Source organism: Cygnus olor, chromosome 1 (genome assembly GCF_009769625.2).
Source record: "Cygnus olor isolate bCygOlo1 chromosome 1, bCygOlo1.pri.v2, whole genome shotgun sequence".
Classification (NCBI taxonomy): Eukaryota; Metazoa; Chordata; class Aves; order Anseriformes; family Anatidae; genus Cygnus; species Cygnus olor.
In genome coordinates this window covers 95,225,587-95,236,661 of record NC_049169.1, presented here as the reverse complement: position 1 = coordinate 95,236,661, position 11,075 = coordinate 95,225,587, and the positions used below count along the sequence as shown (strand labels likewise).

Below are 11,075 nucleotides of genomic sequence, written 5' to 3'. Positions count from 1 at the left end.
CACCTCTAACACTTCCCTTCCTACCCAAAACAATACATGTTTTGGAAGCAAGAACGTTAGCATTCAGAAAGGGCAATTCATGCTTCAGAGAAGCTGGTGTCTGATACAAGAGGAGAGAGCAAGCAGAACTCCCTTTGCACAGATTAAGTTCTGCCAACTCCTAGGAAAGGAAAAAAGAAAAATCACTGTACTAGATAAAATAACCAGCAGTGTTTCCTCTCTCACAGAGTGCTGAATAAGCACCTTCCGGTCCCTTTGACCCAAACTGAGGCTTGCATGCTCTACTATTTCTGACAAAGGAGAGATGACAAGCTGAGCAGTTGCGCCTTACGTAGGTAAGTCAGAGATAACTAATGACTGAAAAAAAAACAAACAACAACTTAGTACATATCAGCAGCAAGGATTTTCATTTATCCTCAGACTCTATAAAGAAATACCACAGCCCCTCTCACAGGGTTAGAATTGGCTCAGACATCATAGAGGGAGAAAAGCCTTTTTAGGTGGAAAGGTGAAAAATTACTAAACAACAGGGGGAAGAGGGTTATCCTGAATGAACAGTTTGTGTTGCAGCTTCCTTGGTGATCCCGGTTTTCAGCATCGTGGATGAGTCTATCTTGTTTCATTTTGTAAAGACTGTAGTGATGGTTATAAAAGGAGAAGTAGGTTGATCCCTATGAAATAGGATAAAAAAATCACTGAAGAAACAATACTGAAAGATTCCTGATTTTTAGGGAACTGGACTGCAAAGTAACACCTATTCAAACAAAGCAAAACCCAGCAGAGATACACAATGCCTACTTCCATGTCATTCTCAAAGGTAACTCACAGAACCCTTGACACCACAGAGTCATTCATTTTGTCAGGATTCATTTCTTCTAATAAATTCTTATAAATGCAGGGAGTTAAGGCCTCAGAATTAAACAGTTCAATCTAGAAAACAGTGTTCCAAGATAAGACATGCCACTCGGTCTGGCCAGGGATGCAGTGATTTAGGATAAATAAGTGCAAAGTAAGCAAAGTGCTAACCAAATTATGGAGTGTTGTGTCCCCCAGTGATAAGTAAAGGAATATTTAAAGTTCACAGAAGCCCAAGAATTTCCTAAGAAATGTAATCAAACATATTTGCTGCTAGTGACATTTCCCTGAATACAGAAAGAGATATGGACACTTTTTTCTTTCCCCAACCAAAATTAACTCCAGAACACTCCCTCACCCTCCCATCAAATTAACGCAACAATGAAAATATCTGAGGATTGTTTTATTTCATTTAAACAATAGGTTTGGGGCAATGTGGGAATTGAGCAGCACCTTTTAAAAAAACCCTGTTGTGTGCTATATAGGATAAATAGGTGAGTTTTAAAAAACGTTTATGTTATGTACATATACACACATACACTAAACCAAATTAAAAATGAAGAAGGTTGCAAGGGGTTCTCTTCAACACCACAAGGGAGAGGAAAGCCTTATTTCACAGCAAGCAAAAGCACCGCACGTTAGGATTAGAGTGCACAATCACATGTAGTGCAGATACCGAACCATCCCGGGCCCTGGAAGCAGTGCAGTTAGAGCAGCACAAAGCTCCGCGGGGACCCCAACTTCTCCTGTTCCATAGCAAAAGCAGCACCGATTCTCCATTTAGGATTCTCCACGTAGGACGGCGTGCTGTGCACTCCCAGAGCCAGCTGCCCTGCCTACATCAGTTTCAGCAGAAGCCACAAGTAGTGAGCTAGTGAGAATAAGATCTCCACAGCTAAGCTACAGCACTGATTTAATGACAGCATTTCCACAACAAAGGTACCTTTGCTCCCCCATGTCTCTTGGGTGCTCTCCATAGGTCATATAGCAGATAACTCCTGATTATTTATTTCTGCTCTGTAGTTCCCATTGCTTACCTGCATCTATTCCTATCTCATTTCCTCCTCATGACTCCTCTCATTTCCTCCAGGATGACAAGGAAATAAAATGAGTAAGGGGCGTGTACACCTAACCAAGGGGATATTCAACAACCAAATGAAGCTTAAAAAACAATAATTCTTAAAAAAACAATTAAAAAAATTGTTAAAGTTCTGCAGACTTCTGGCAGAGTTTGGTCATTTAGCCCAGAGGTCTTTGTCTTCAGGTCCTGCAGGCTACACAGGCAAGAAGAACGCAGTACAAGGTAAAATTCTGAATAAAAGAAGAAAAAAGTAGACAGGGCCATGTGGAGAAGAGGCTATAACATGGAAACCTAACACTTAGGCAGCAGTACTTATGCTACACGGTACGCTTTCAAGAGAGTGAATTCCTTCCTGTTGGTGCGAGCTGCCCAGATGAAGAGAGCGGCCGCCATGAACTGCAGAGGTGCCGAGACACAGGCTAGGCAGAAGGACCAGCCGAATTCACCCCTCACGTCGTCAGGCAGGGGCAGCTTCTTATGGAGCAGCTCGATCCCAGCTACATAGCAGCCAACCAGGCCCAGCGTACAAAGTCCTGAGGAAGGAAGAAGTAACGCGTGATGAGTTCGCTGTTGGAGAGCTCTGGCTGTCACCAAGAGCTTCTGGAGGAGGGAGGGTAAGCAGTGGGTGGCAGGAGACCGACCTGCGAGGAAATGGAGGACGCCGGTTGCGATGGCAGGGTACAGGCTGCGACAGGCACATGCACATAGCCCAATCAGAGCTCCAAAGCACATGAGACCAAGGCTGACAAAGGGCAGGAGAAACTGCAATCGCCAGAGATCTGCATGTTAAAGAAACACACAAGACAGATTTCTCAATGATGTGCTAAAAATTGACCTTCTCCCACCAGCTTATATTCCTTTCTACCCAAACTACTTCAGTGGCTTAACTAAAAAAGGACCAAAGGCTCCAACTGAAGTAGGAAGAACTTTACTTGTTAACTCCTAAGCTCCTGTACCACATTCATGGCTAAAAATCTATGCTAAAGCACCCAAGTTTTCCTTTTAAACTTTGACCTACTACCTGTGTTACTTGCAAAAAATAAAATACGCAGAGCAAGATGCAGATGCTTCCTCACTACTGACTGCATTTGGAAAACCCCATTCTCTTTTATCCCACTTTTCTACCTGCCACATGTGAAAGACACTTACAAGTCCGATTCAAATCCGTGCCACTGTTGTGATTTCCAGGCTCTATGTACTTTTCCATAAACTGATCAGAGAGGGAAAAACTGATGCAGTTTGTAGTCATATCAGTTTCTGGAACAGAAAAACAAAAAAAACAATTACCATTAGGTTCCCCCCACCCCATCTCCATCCAATTCCTCCTCTTCCAACCTCTTAAGCTGGGAAGCTCCTCCAACTTCTATTTTAGACAAAACAAAACAAACAAAAAACCTCTCAAAAGAGATCTGAAGGAAACCTTAGCAGGCAGTAAGCATAATGGAGTTACTAGAAGGAGGCACAGCATTCAAACATGCAGAACCTTTAAGCTCACCTGGGTAATCCATAGATCTGTGCCATGCGAGTAGGGATAAAATGTGGCATATGATGCTTAACTATGCTGTTTCGCATTCCTGTACTCCCATAACAGAGCTGTGCTTATATCTACATGCAGAACGTGATATCTTACTCAACACTTCATCCAAAAATGAGATAGAAAGGACTGCTTAAAGAAAAGGAAATACCTGCTTTTCATACTAAATTTCTCCCCTTCTATCTCTCAATTAGGTATTGCTTGGAGAATGCTAATGAGCAGAGTTGTTTTTACATTTCTTTCAAAATGTATTTTCATTAGAGGAAAAAAATGTATTTTATGTAATACTTTCAAATGCTTTTTCTGGAGAAAACATTTTTTCCAAGACGGTTCAGAATTTCACGTGTTCAAACCCTACTTTGAAGCAATTAAAATAATTGCTCACTGCACTTCTTTATATCCTCCAACAATCATCAAAAAAGGGAATACAAATAGTTCATTCCATATCCAACACTACAAGTACTCCAAAACAAGCTGATGCCACAGTGGGACATTTGTGACACATGAGCTAAATGAATGGGTAGCTAAAAGGACTGAGTGTCATCTTGATAAAGCAGTATTTTTTCCCCATTGCTGGATCCCTTGACCTCTCCTAGAAAGAGGGCGATGGGCAGAGCAACAACAAGTGTATCACCCAATGGGCAGTGGACGCTAAGGAAAACCAAGTTACACTAAATTTAGATCACGTGTCAAATTCTGATTCTGTAGCACTGACAGCCACAGACTTTTACCTTTCACTTCTTTAAAAGCTTAGACTGCCTTTATTTAAAAAAAATAACAAAACAACAACACATACAAGCTAGAAATAAGCTTTCTGGAGGAAGAAAGTGACATGGACATGTTGTGAGGAAGTTAGCATGTATCCCTCTAGACAAGCTAGGGAAGTGTTAATTACTCCAGATACCTGGTGGGCTGTACCAGTGAGAGTTTTTGGGTACAGTGATACACCTCCGCCACAACCCAACTGTGCCGTTGCACCGAAAGAGCGCATCTGTGTAAGTCTTCTCATCTGCCTCTTCGCTGACAAATTCTTCCCAGACGCTCCTGCCAGCCTCTGTAATGTTCTCAGCTGGGGACAGGGTGTGGTATTCGTACCAAAAATCAGTGCCAATGGAAGCCGCCATGTATATGGTGGAGATGAGGCTGAGAACGCAGGCAATTACGAGCGCTGTAGCAAAACGGTTATCCATCATTGCGCCCTTGCTGCTGAAAGGAAAGAGAAGGCCAGGTGAGTAACTCCTCGGATACTAACACCACAGAGTTATCCGAGCAGCAGCGCCATGCTCATGACGCCACTCCTGTTACGCAATGCGCCCTCAGGATATGCATCTCTTCCCCTGCCAGGAGGCTGGAGGCACAGCAACGCTAAGTCTGCAGCACCAGCCCACACCCAGGGGGTTGGATGCTCAAGGCACAGCTGTTGCCTTTCTCCCAGCCTCCTGCAGCGCTCTGTGCTAGCTGCTCTCCTCTCTCCCTGAGAGACCAACAGCAGTTGTGTCCCCAGAGCAGATGGCGCAGCTCACTGGCACTTCTGATCCTGACGGTAGGGAACCACAGAGCAGAGAATCCACCTACAGCGCTCAGTCAGAAGACTTATCTTGCCTTAAGAGATTACCGAGGGTAGAAGTTATTTTTAGCCTGCCATCCCATACGGCTTCCACAGCTTGTGTTTACAGCAAAGATAAGAATCACTAGCATGCCAAAAAAGCTTCTCCAGACTGTTCACAAAGGGCAGCCACGCCAAGATACTGGAATGCCTTTTGGGAAACACTAAAATGTATCTAGGCACCAGAGACAGAACACGAAGGCAGTGCTGAAAGACAAGCTTGGAAATGACAATAAAAACTGCAGTAATGCCACAGTGTGTACAGAGGCGTGTCGAAGAACTAAAACAATGCAAGGGGAGTGCCCTGTTCCACAGGCACTGGATGACAGGAGCTTCCAAAACTGAAATACCTTCACGCACCAGCATGAGGGCCTTGGCCCAGCTCTCTGCAGGAGGTCACTGATGCCCTCCTTCACAGGCCCGTGCTCACAGCAGAAAGTCAGGGTAAAGAAGGCACGGCAAAAAACAGACACTGCATGCACTTACGCTTCGACAGTACCATGATTTTAATGAGTAATTGATTGCTAACACACGTAATGTTTTGCAGAGAGTGCAATGCGTCAGAGGACTTTCAAATGCCTGTTATGCTCGTGCATTTGCTGTGCTTGATTAAATTTATGGATTATGATAAATCAGGCTTGAGGCACTTGCCAAATAAAATATTAATTGAAGTTACCTTTGCAACTAGAGCTATTCTGGTGGCATGAGCTACTATCTAATCAGTTCTTTACTGCTTGTTTTACCTTCTTTCTCCCACACTCTCTGATCAAAACATTTTAGTCTTGTTTCTTTGCAGCTGAATGAACTGGAATAGGAAACAACAAATGCTTAAACATACAACATTCACAAGGGAAAATATGAGTGCTCAAGTCAGACCTGCCAATAAGAAATTCTGAACTATGAAACAAAGTGCAAAATAAGCAGGGAGTTTCAAAGGCACACCAGTGTTTGCTGCTAACAGTGCCCTTCTCGTTCCTTTTCCCTCCTATCTGCTCCTCTGTTTGGTTCAAACTGTCTAACAGGGTTGGGGACAGGAGATGATGTATACTTGTATCATCCCACGTTTCTTTTCTATTTTCAAAGAGGGATTATTATGGAGTACGCCTCATTTAACTGCTTCCTTAGAAATGATCAAGAATAGAACTCGTTTTTGGTGAATTGACAAGTAGCACCCATTTAAAGCACATAGAAGTTCACGTACTACAATTCTGTGAACTGTGAATCCAGAAGTGCGGTTTAAAAAGAGGAAGAAAACACCATACCTGGGCTTATTCATCTAGAAGATGCAGAACCAAGTCCAGACTCAGAAGCAAATACTCTGTGCTGTTCCATCTTTGGTTACGCGCTTGCACTCTCCCTTGACATCCCAGCATCTAGCTCAAAGCGCACAGGGCATTGGATGAGCAGAACAGGGACAAGCAAGCTGCCGTATAGGGCTGCCCCTCTGTTCTTCTACACCGAGTTCACTCGGGGATCTCTTCCCCTTCACGAACTTCTCACAAAGCAAACAGCACACGCAGCATCTCCGCGGCTAACGTCATGCTGCCTGGCTGCTGCCCTGCTGAGCCGAACAGATCCCTGGGAACTGTTTCAGATAAGCAGCAGAACCAGCTGGCAAGCAGGCCGGTCTGGATATTCTACTACCCTGCAGTCACTGCAAGAGGAGCCCTTCAGCACTAGGCTCCTCTCTTCAGAGAGGGCTCTCTCTGGAAGGAGGAAGCACAAGAGAGCCTACAGGCTCCATCCTCAAAGTAGTATCTGGTGAAACAAGGTTGTAAGCAGGACATTACCAGGCCACCGCTCTGCGGCTTTTTGTTATAAATGCTTACAAAGTCCTTAGTACCTAGCGTACAGAAAGAAAACAACTGGCTCAAGAAGTCATACTTTCAGATACGACATCCCTGCTGCCAGGTCCAGAACGTTGGTACTGGAAATATGCTTATCATGGCATCATTAAAATGCAACCACACGCTTCTGGCCAGCTTGCTGCATACTGGGAAACATACAGCAGGCTTAGCAGAGTTATGGCAGCTGACAACCAAAAAGCCAATTGAAGAGTTAAAAAATTCAAGCACTGCCCAGCGTTTGTTACCCACAGGCCAAAAGAGACATGGCCACCCAGTGATGCTCAATCATTGTAATGCCACAGCTCTGGGGACAGGCAGAAGCAGGTGAGATGGCTACAGTCCCTAAAAATTAGCAGGTGGTTTGTGTCACGTTGTTCTAGAAAGAACACACATGGATTTGCAGAATGTCCAAGACTGTGCCAAGGCAAGAGCACACCCCCAGACCCTTATAATAACAGTCCTCTCAGTGCTTCTGCTAACCCTTTAAGTACTTTCAGAAGACGAAAAGAATTACAGAAGAGATGCACTCAACACCACTTCAGGCCAATTTTGAACTAGAAGTTCTTCCCACTGCAAACACCCCAGGAGACTGGACTATCCTGCTCATTTACAGTGAATACCCAATGCATCTTCATTCACAGCAGACACACACCCACTTAAATGAGGTGTCCTTTGCTCTATTACAGAGAGAATCAGCTTCCAGCCCCAGGCAGAACTCAATGGGAGTAGTAGGCAGTGCCAGTCAGAGTTATCACAGAAAGATCATGAAGAGAGATGTGGCGTGTTTCAGGGATTATGACATGCTTTCCAAAAGGTTTTGTGCAGAAAAACATGGAGGTGCTTTAGCAGAAGACTACTTACAGAAAAAAAAAAAAAAGCAACCACCAACATCACTACTATCAGAGCCGACAGTAATTATAGTATCAATCTTTGTCTCTAAATAGAAATACTTTCTGCCATCATAGACTGTCAGCAAGAACCTTCATCATTTTACAAGAGGTATATACGTTCATATGGCACTGCCAGCACACTTCATTCTAACAGCAGACACCATTTCAAACAAGTTATTCCTGAAACTAAACTATGCAATGAATATAAAACAACGCAACACAGTGGCATACAGGCACTCAAGCATAAATGCTTCACAGGACATTGAAATTATACATTTTTTAAAAGGAGACGTATAAAAAATCCAAAGCATCAATTCATAAGAGAGAAGGCAAAGTCCAAACCAGCAGCAACATTCAAAGGAATGAAAAGATGCATATGTTTCACATAAGAAGAAAAAGCACAAGCCAGGGGAGTTGAAAAAAGAAAAAACACAGAAGAGCACAACAGCAAGTATTCTGGCAGACAAACAACTACAAGGCTAGGAAATGACCAAGCATTTTACAAAGTTGCTATACCATGGCGGAAGGGAACACAAAAATAAAAACATTTCTCTCCTGTTACAGCAATCGCTACCTCCCCTCAGCCAGGAGCAGGCCACCACACATAGGAAGCTCATTTCACTTGCCATCACAACAGAGGAAGGCCGCAAAGGCAGTCTAACGAGGGCTGGCGTTTTTACAGAAAACATGCTTTAGACTGGACTGCTGTGGGGTAGAAGAGGAGGAAGGCCTGAAAAAGAGATGCGAGCGTGGGAAGGAACACTGATAAGCAGAAGCTTCTTTTTGGCACTGAGGGTAAAGAAGGTTTAGGCAAGGATGGTACGGAAGGCGTTTTACCTCAGCGCTCCCCGCCGCCCCTCAGCACAGGGCTCCGTTGGCCGCCGACCACCTCAGCGCGCCGCGTTATCCGCGTCCTGCGGGAAGCCAAAGCACTGAGCACACGCAGCCGCCAGCCCCAGCTCCTCCATCCATCCCGTCTGCGCAGCGCCCTCAGCGCCCGCACAGCGACCTGGAAGCACAACAGCGGCCATCACCCACCTCAGGACCTTTTCCTCCCCCCCCTACAGCCCCGGGCCGCCCACACACGGCACGGTACGGCACGGCACGGCACGGCACGGCACGGCACGGCACGGCACGGCACGGCACGGCACGGCACGGCACGGCCCGGCTCCCCTCACGCCCTCAGCACCCGCCCGCCAACGGTCGCAACGTCCGCAACCGCCGCGGCACGCGGCACCCACCAGCCACCGCCTCGCGCCCCCATGCCACGCCCTCGGCACGAGGCACGCTGGGGGATGTAGTCCTGCCCGCCCAGCCCCGTGGTACCGCGGGAGGCGGGCGGCTCCCCGCCGCGATGCCTGCTGGGAGTTGTAGTCTCCCCACAGAAACAGCCACCCCGCTTTGTCCCCTCAGGTCAGGCTGGGGGCTGGCAGCCCCCTACAATTTCAGTCAGACGTCCCCTGCTTGATGAAACAGCCACGAGATTCCACAAAATCACCCCAAAACACTGAGCAGTGCCCTTCTGCCTTCTGCAATGTCATTATTTCGCCTCCTGCTGCAGCCATAAAGCTCATCTTTCTTCCCTTTCTGCTCTATCGCTTGTAAAAACGGTGGTGTGATATCCTGGCAGCATGACTTGGGAAAACACCACACTAAAAAAAAAAAATTGGTAAAAACCACAAAAAACAGCGGCACTGAGTCCATGCCCCGAGTTGGACGTTGCCCCCCATCCCTGGTCCCCGTACCCACGCAAGCTGACGGAGGACTCCTAACGGTGGTTAACAGCCACCCGCTGAGAGACCTCCACACCCAGTTTTGGTTTTACCAACCTCCAAACCAGCAAACACACACCCAGCAAACGGAGTCACGTCCAAGGTTTTCACATCTCTGGGGACTTCTGGGGAAACGACCCCATCCAGCTCCTCTTCTCAGGAGGCCAGGAAGCATTTTTTTTCAGTGGGATAACAGGCTAGGATGGTAAAGGTGACATCAGTGATGGGTATTTTTAGTTAATAAACCCCTCCCAGGATGGCACACCTTTCCAGATCATGTTGCTGGTTCACCAGCACCTCATAACTATAAGCTAGGAAGTTGTCTGGGTTCTGACCATGTTTATGCTGGATTCTAAAATATGTAGCATTTTTATCGATGGCCTGGAAGAAAGCAGAGCATCATCACTGATAAACTTCACAGATGACACAAGGCCTGAGGGAAGGGTAAATAATTAAATGGATAGGGCACTGGTACAGGGTGACCTGGTCATTTGGAAGCTGGGGGCAAACAAACATATGTGTCAATAGGGTCATCAATGAGCACGTTCATTTAAGAGCACAGAGGAGAGGCTATACTTGCATGGCAGAAGACTTTATCCTAGGAAAAATGAAAAGGACAGATGAGTCATGGTGGATTACCAGCTGCCAAGATGTGGCTGTGGCCAAAAAAACCCCATGTTCCTGCAACCTTGGGTGTATAAACAAAGAAATCACAAGGAGGACAGGAGTTAGATCAAATCCAGAGTTGCCACTGGCTGCTGACATACTGTGTCTAGTTTTGGCATGTTGGCAAAGTAGAGATGAACCTGAAAAGGGGCATGAAAATCACTATGCAGTGAGAAAACCTCTTTCAGGGAAACATATCAAAGAAGGTCAGCCAATACAGTATATTGAAGAGAGAGCTAAGGAGTTACAAGATCATAAAATACAAGTAATGACAATAGGGAACAAAAAATCGGTAATATTTTTTTTTCAGCATACCTGGCAAAACTAAGAGAACTTGAAGCTAGAAGATGTTAAAAGAAAAAAAAACACACACACACACACACACACACAAAACAACTCTATTGTAAGCTATGGAATAACAACAATTGCAATCACTATAAATCATAGTGAATTATCTAGCACTGGCAAGCCTATAGTTTTTGTTTGTTTGTTTGTTTCCCTAAAAGATCTAATCTTATAAAAATGAGAATCATTTCTGGAAAATTCGTCAGTCATTGCTACTTCCATTACAGAATTAGACTGCATTGGCCTCTTCTTACTCATCATCTGTCCTGATCAATGATATGTGCAGCTGCTTAAAAACAACCATAGGAAAGAGAGGTGCATGCTCATTTAATTTAATTTAAAATACTCTCAACAAATTTCACCTGGATTTTCTTTTTTCTGGAAGAAAATCACTTCATATAATATAAGGGTAACCCAATAAAAACATTACAAACGAATGCACAGTCGTTCATAGCTAACACCAATCTTTTGCCATTTTC

The 11,075-nt window shown here is 45.1% G+C and overlaps 1 protein-coding gene across 8 annotated transcripts; it reads right to left on the bottom strand.

The window, feature by feature from the left end:
• Positions 1–1,245: 1,245 nt before the first annotated feature.
• Positions 1,246–9,107, bottom strand: CLDND1 (claudin domain containing 1). Of its 8 annotated transcripts, none has more exons than XM_040570581.1 (6): positions 9,055–9,107; positions 8,651–8,727; positions 4,375–4,673; positions 3,086–3,193; positions 2,578–2,715; positions 1,246–2,469 (listed from the first exon to the last, which is right to left on the bottom strand). In XM_040570581.1, exons 3-6 carry the CDS (start codon positions 4,661–4,663, stop codon positions 2,249–2,251), a joined length of 756 nt encoding a protein of 251 aa, XP_040426515.1. In that variant the 5' UTR covers positions 4,664–4,673; positions 8,651–8,727; positions 9,055–9,107; the 3' UTR covers positions 1,246–2,248. The 8 variants fall into 8 exon arrangements, with proteins under 8 accessions (XP_040426515.1, XP_040426497.1, XP_040426489.1 ...); XM_040570563.1 differs by having other exon boundaries at positions 8,651–8,822; positions 9,055–9,103; XM_040570555.1 differs by having other exon boundaries at positions 4,375–4,676; positions 9,055–9,094.
• Between the last annotated feature and the right edge of the window lie 1,968 nt (positions 9,108–11,075).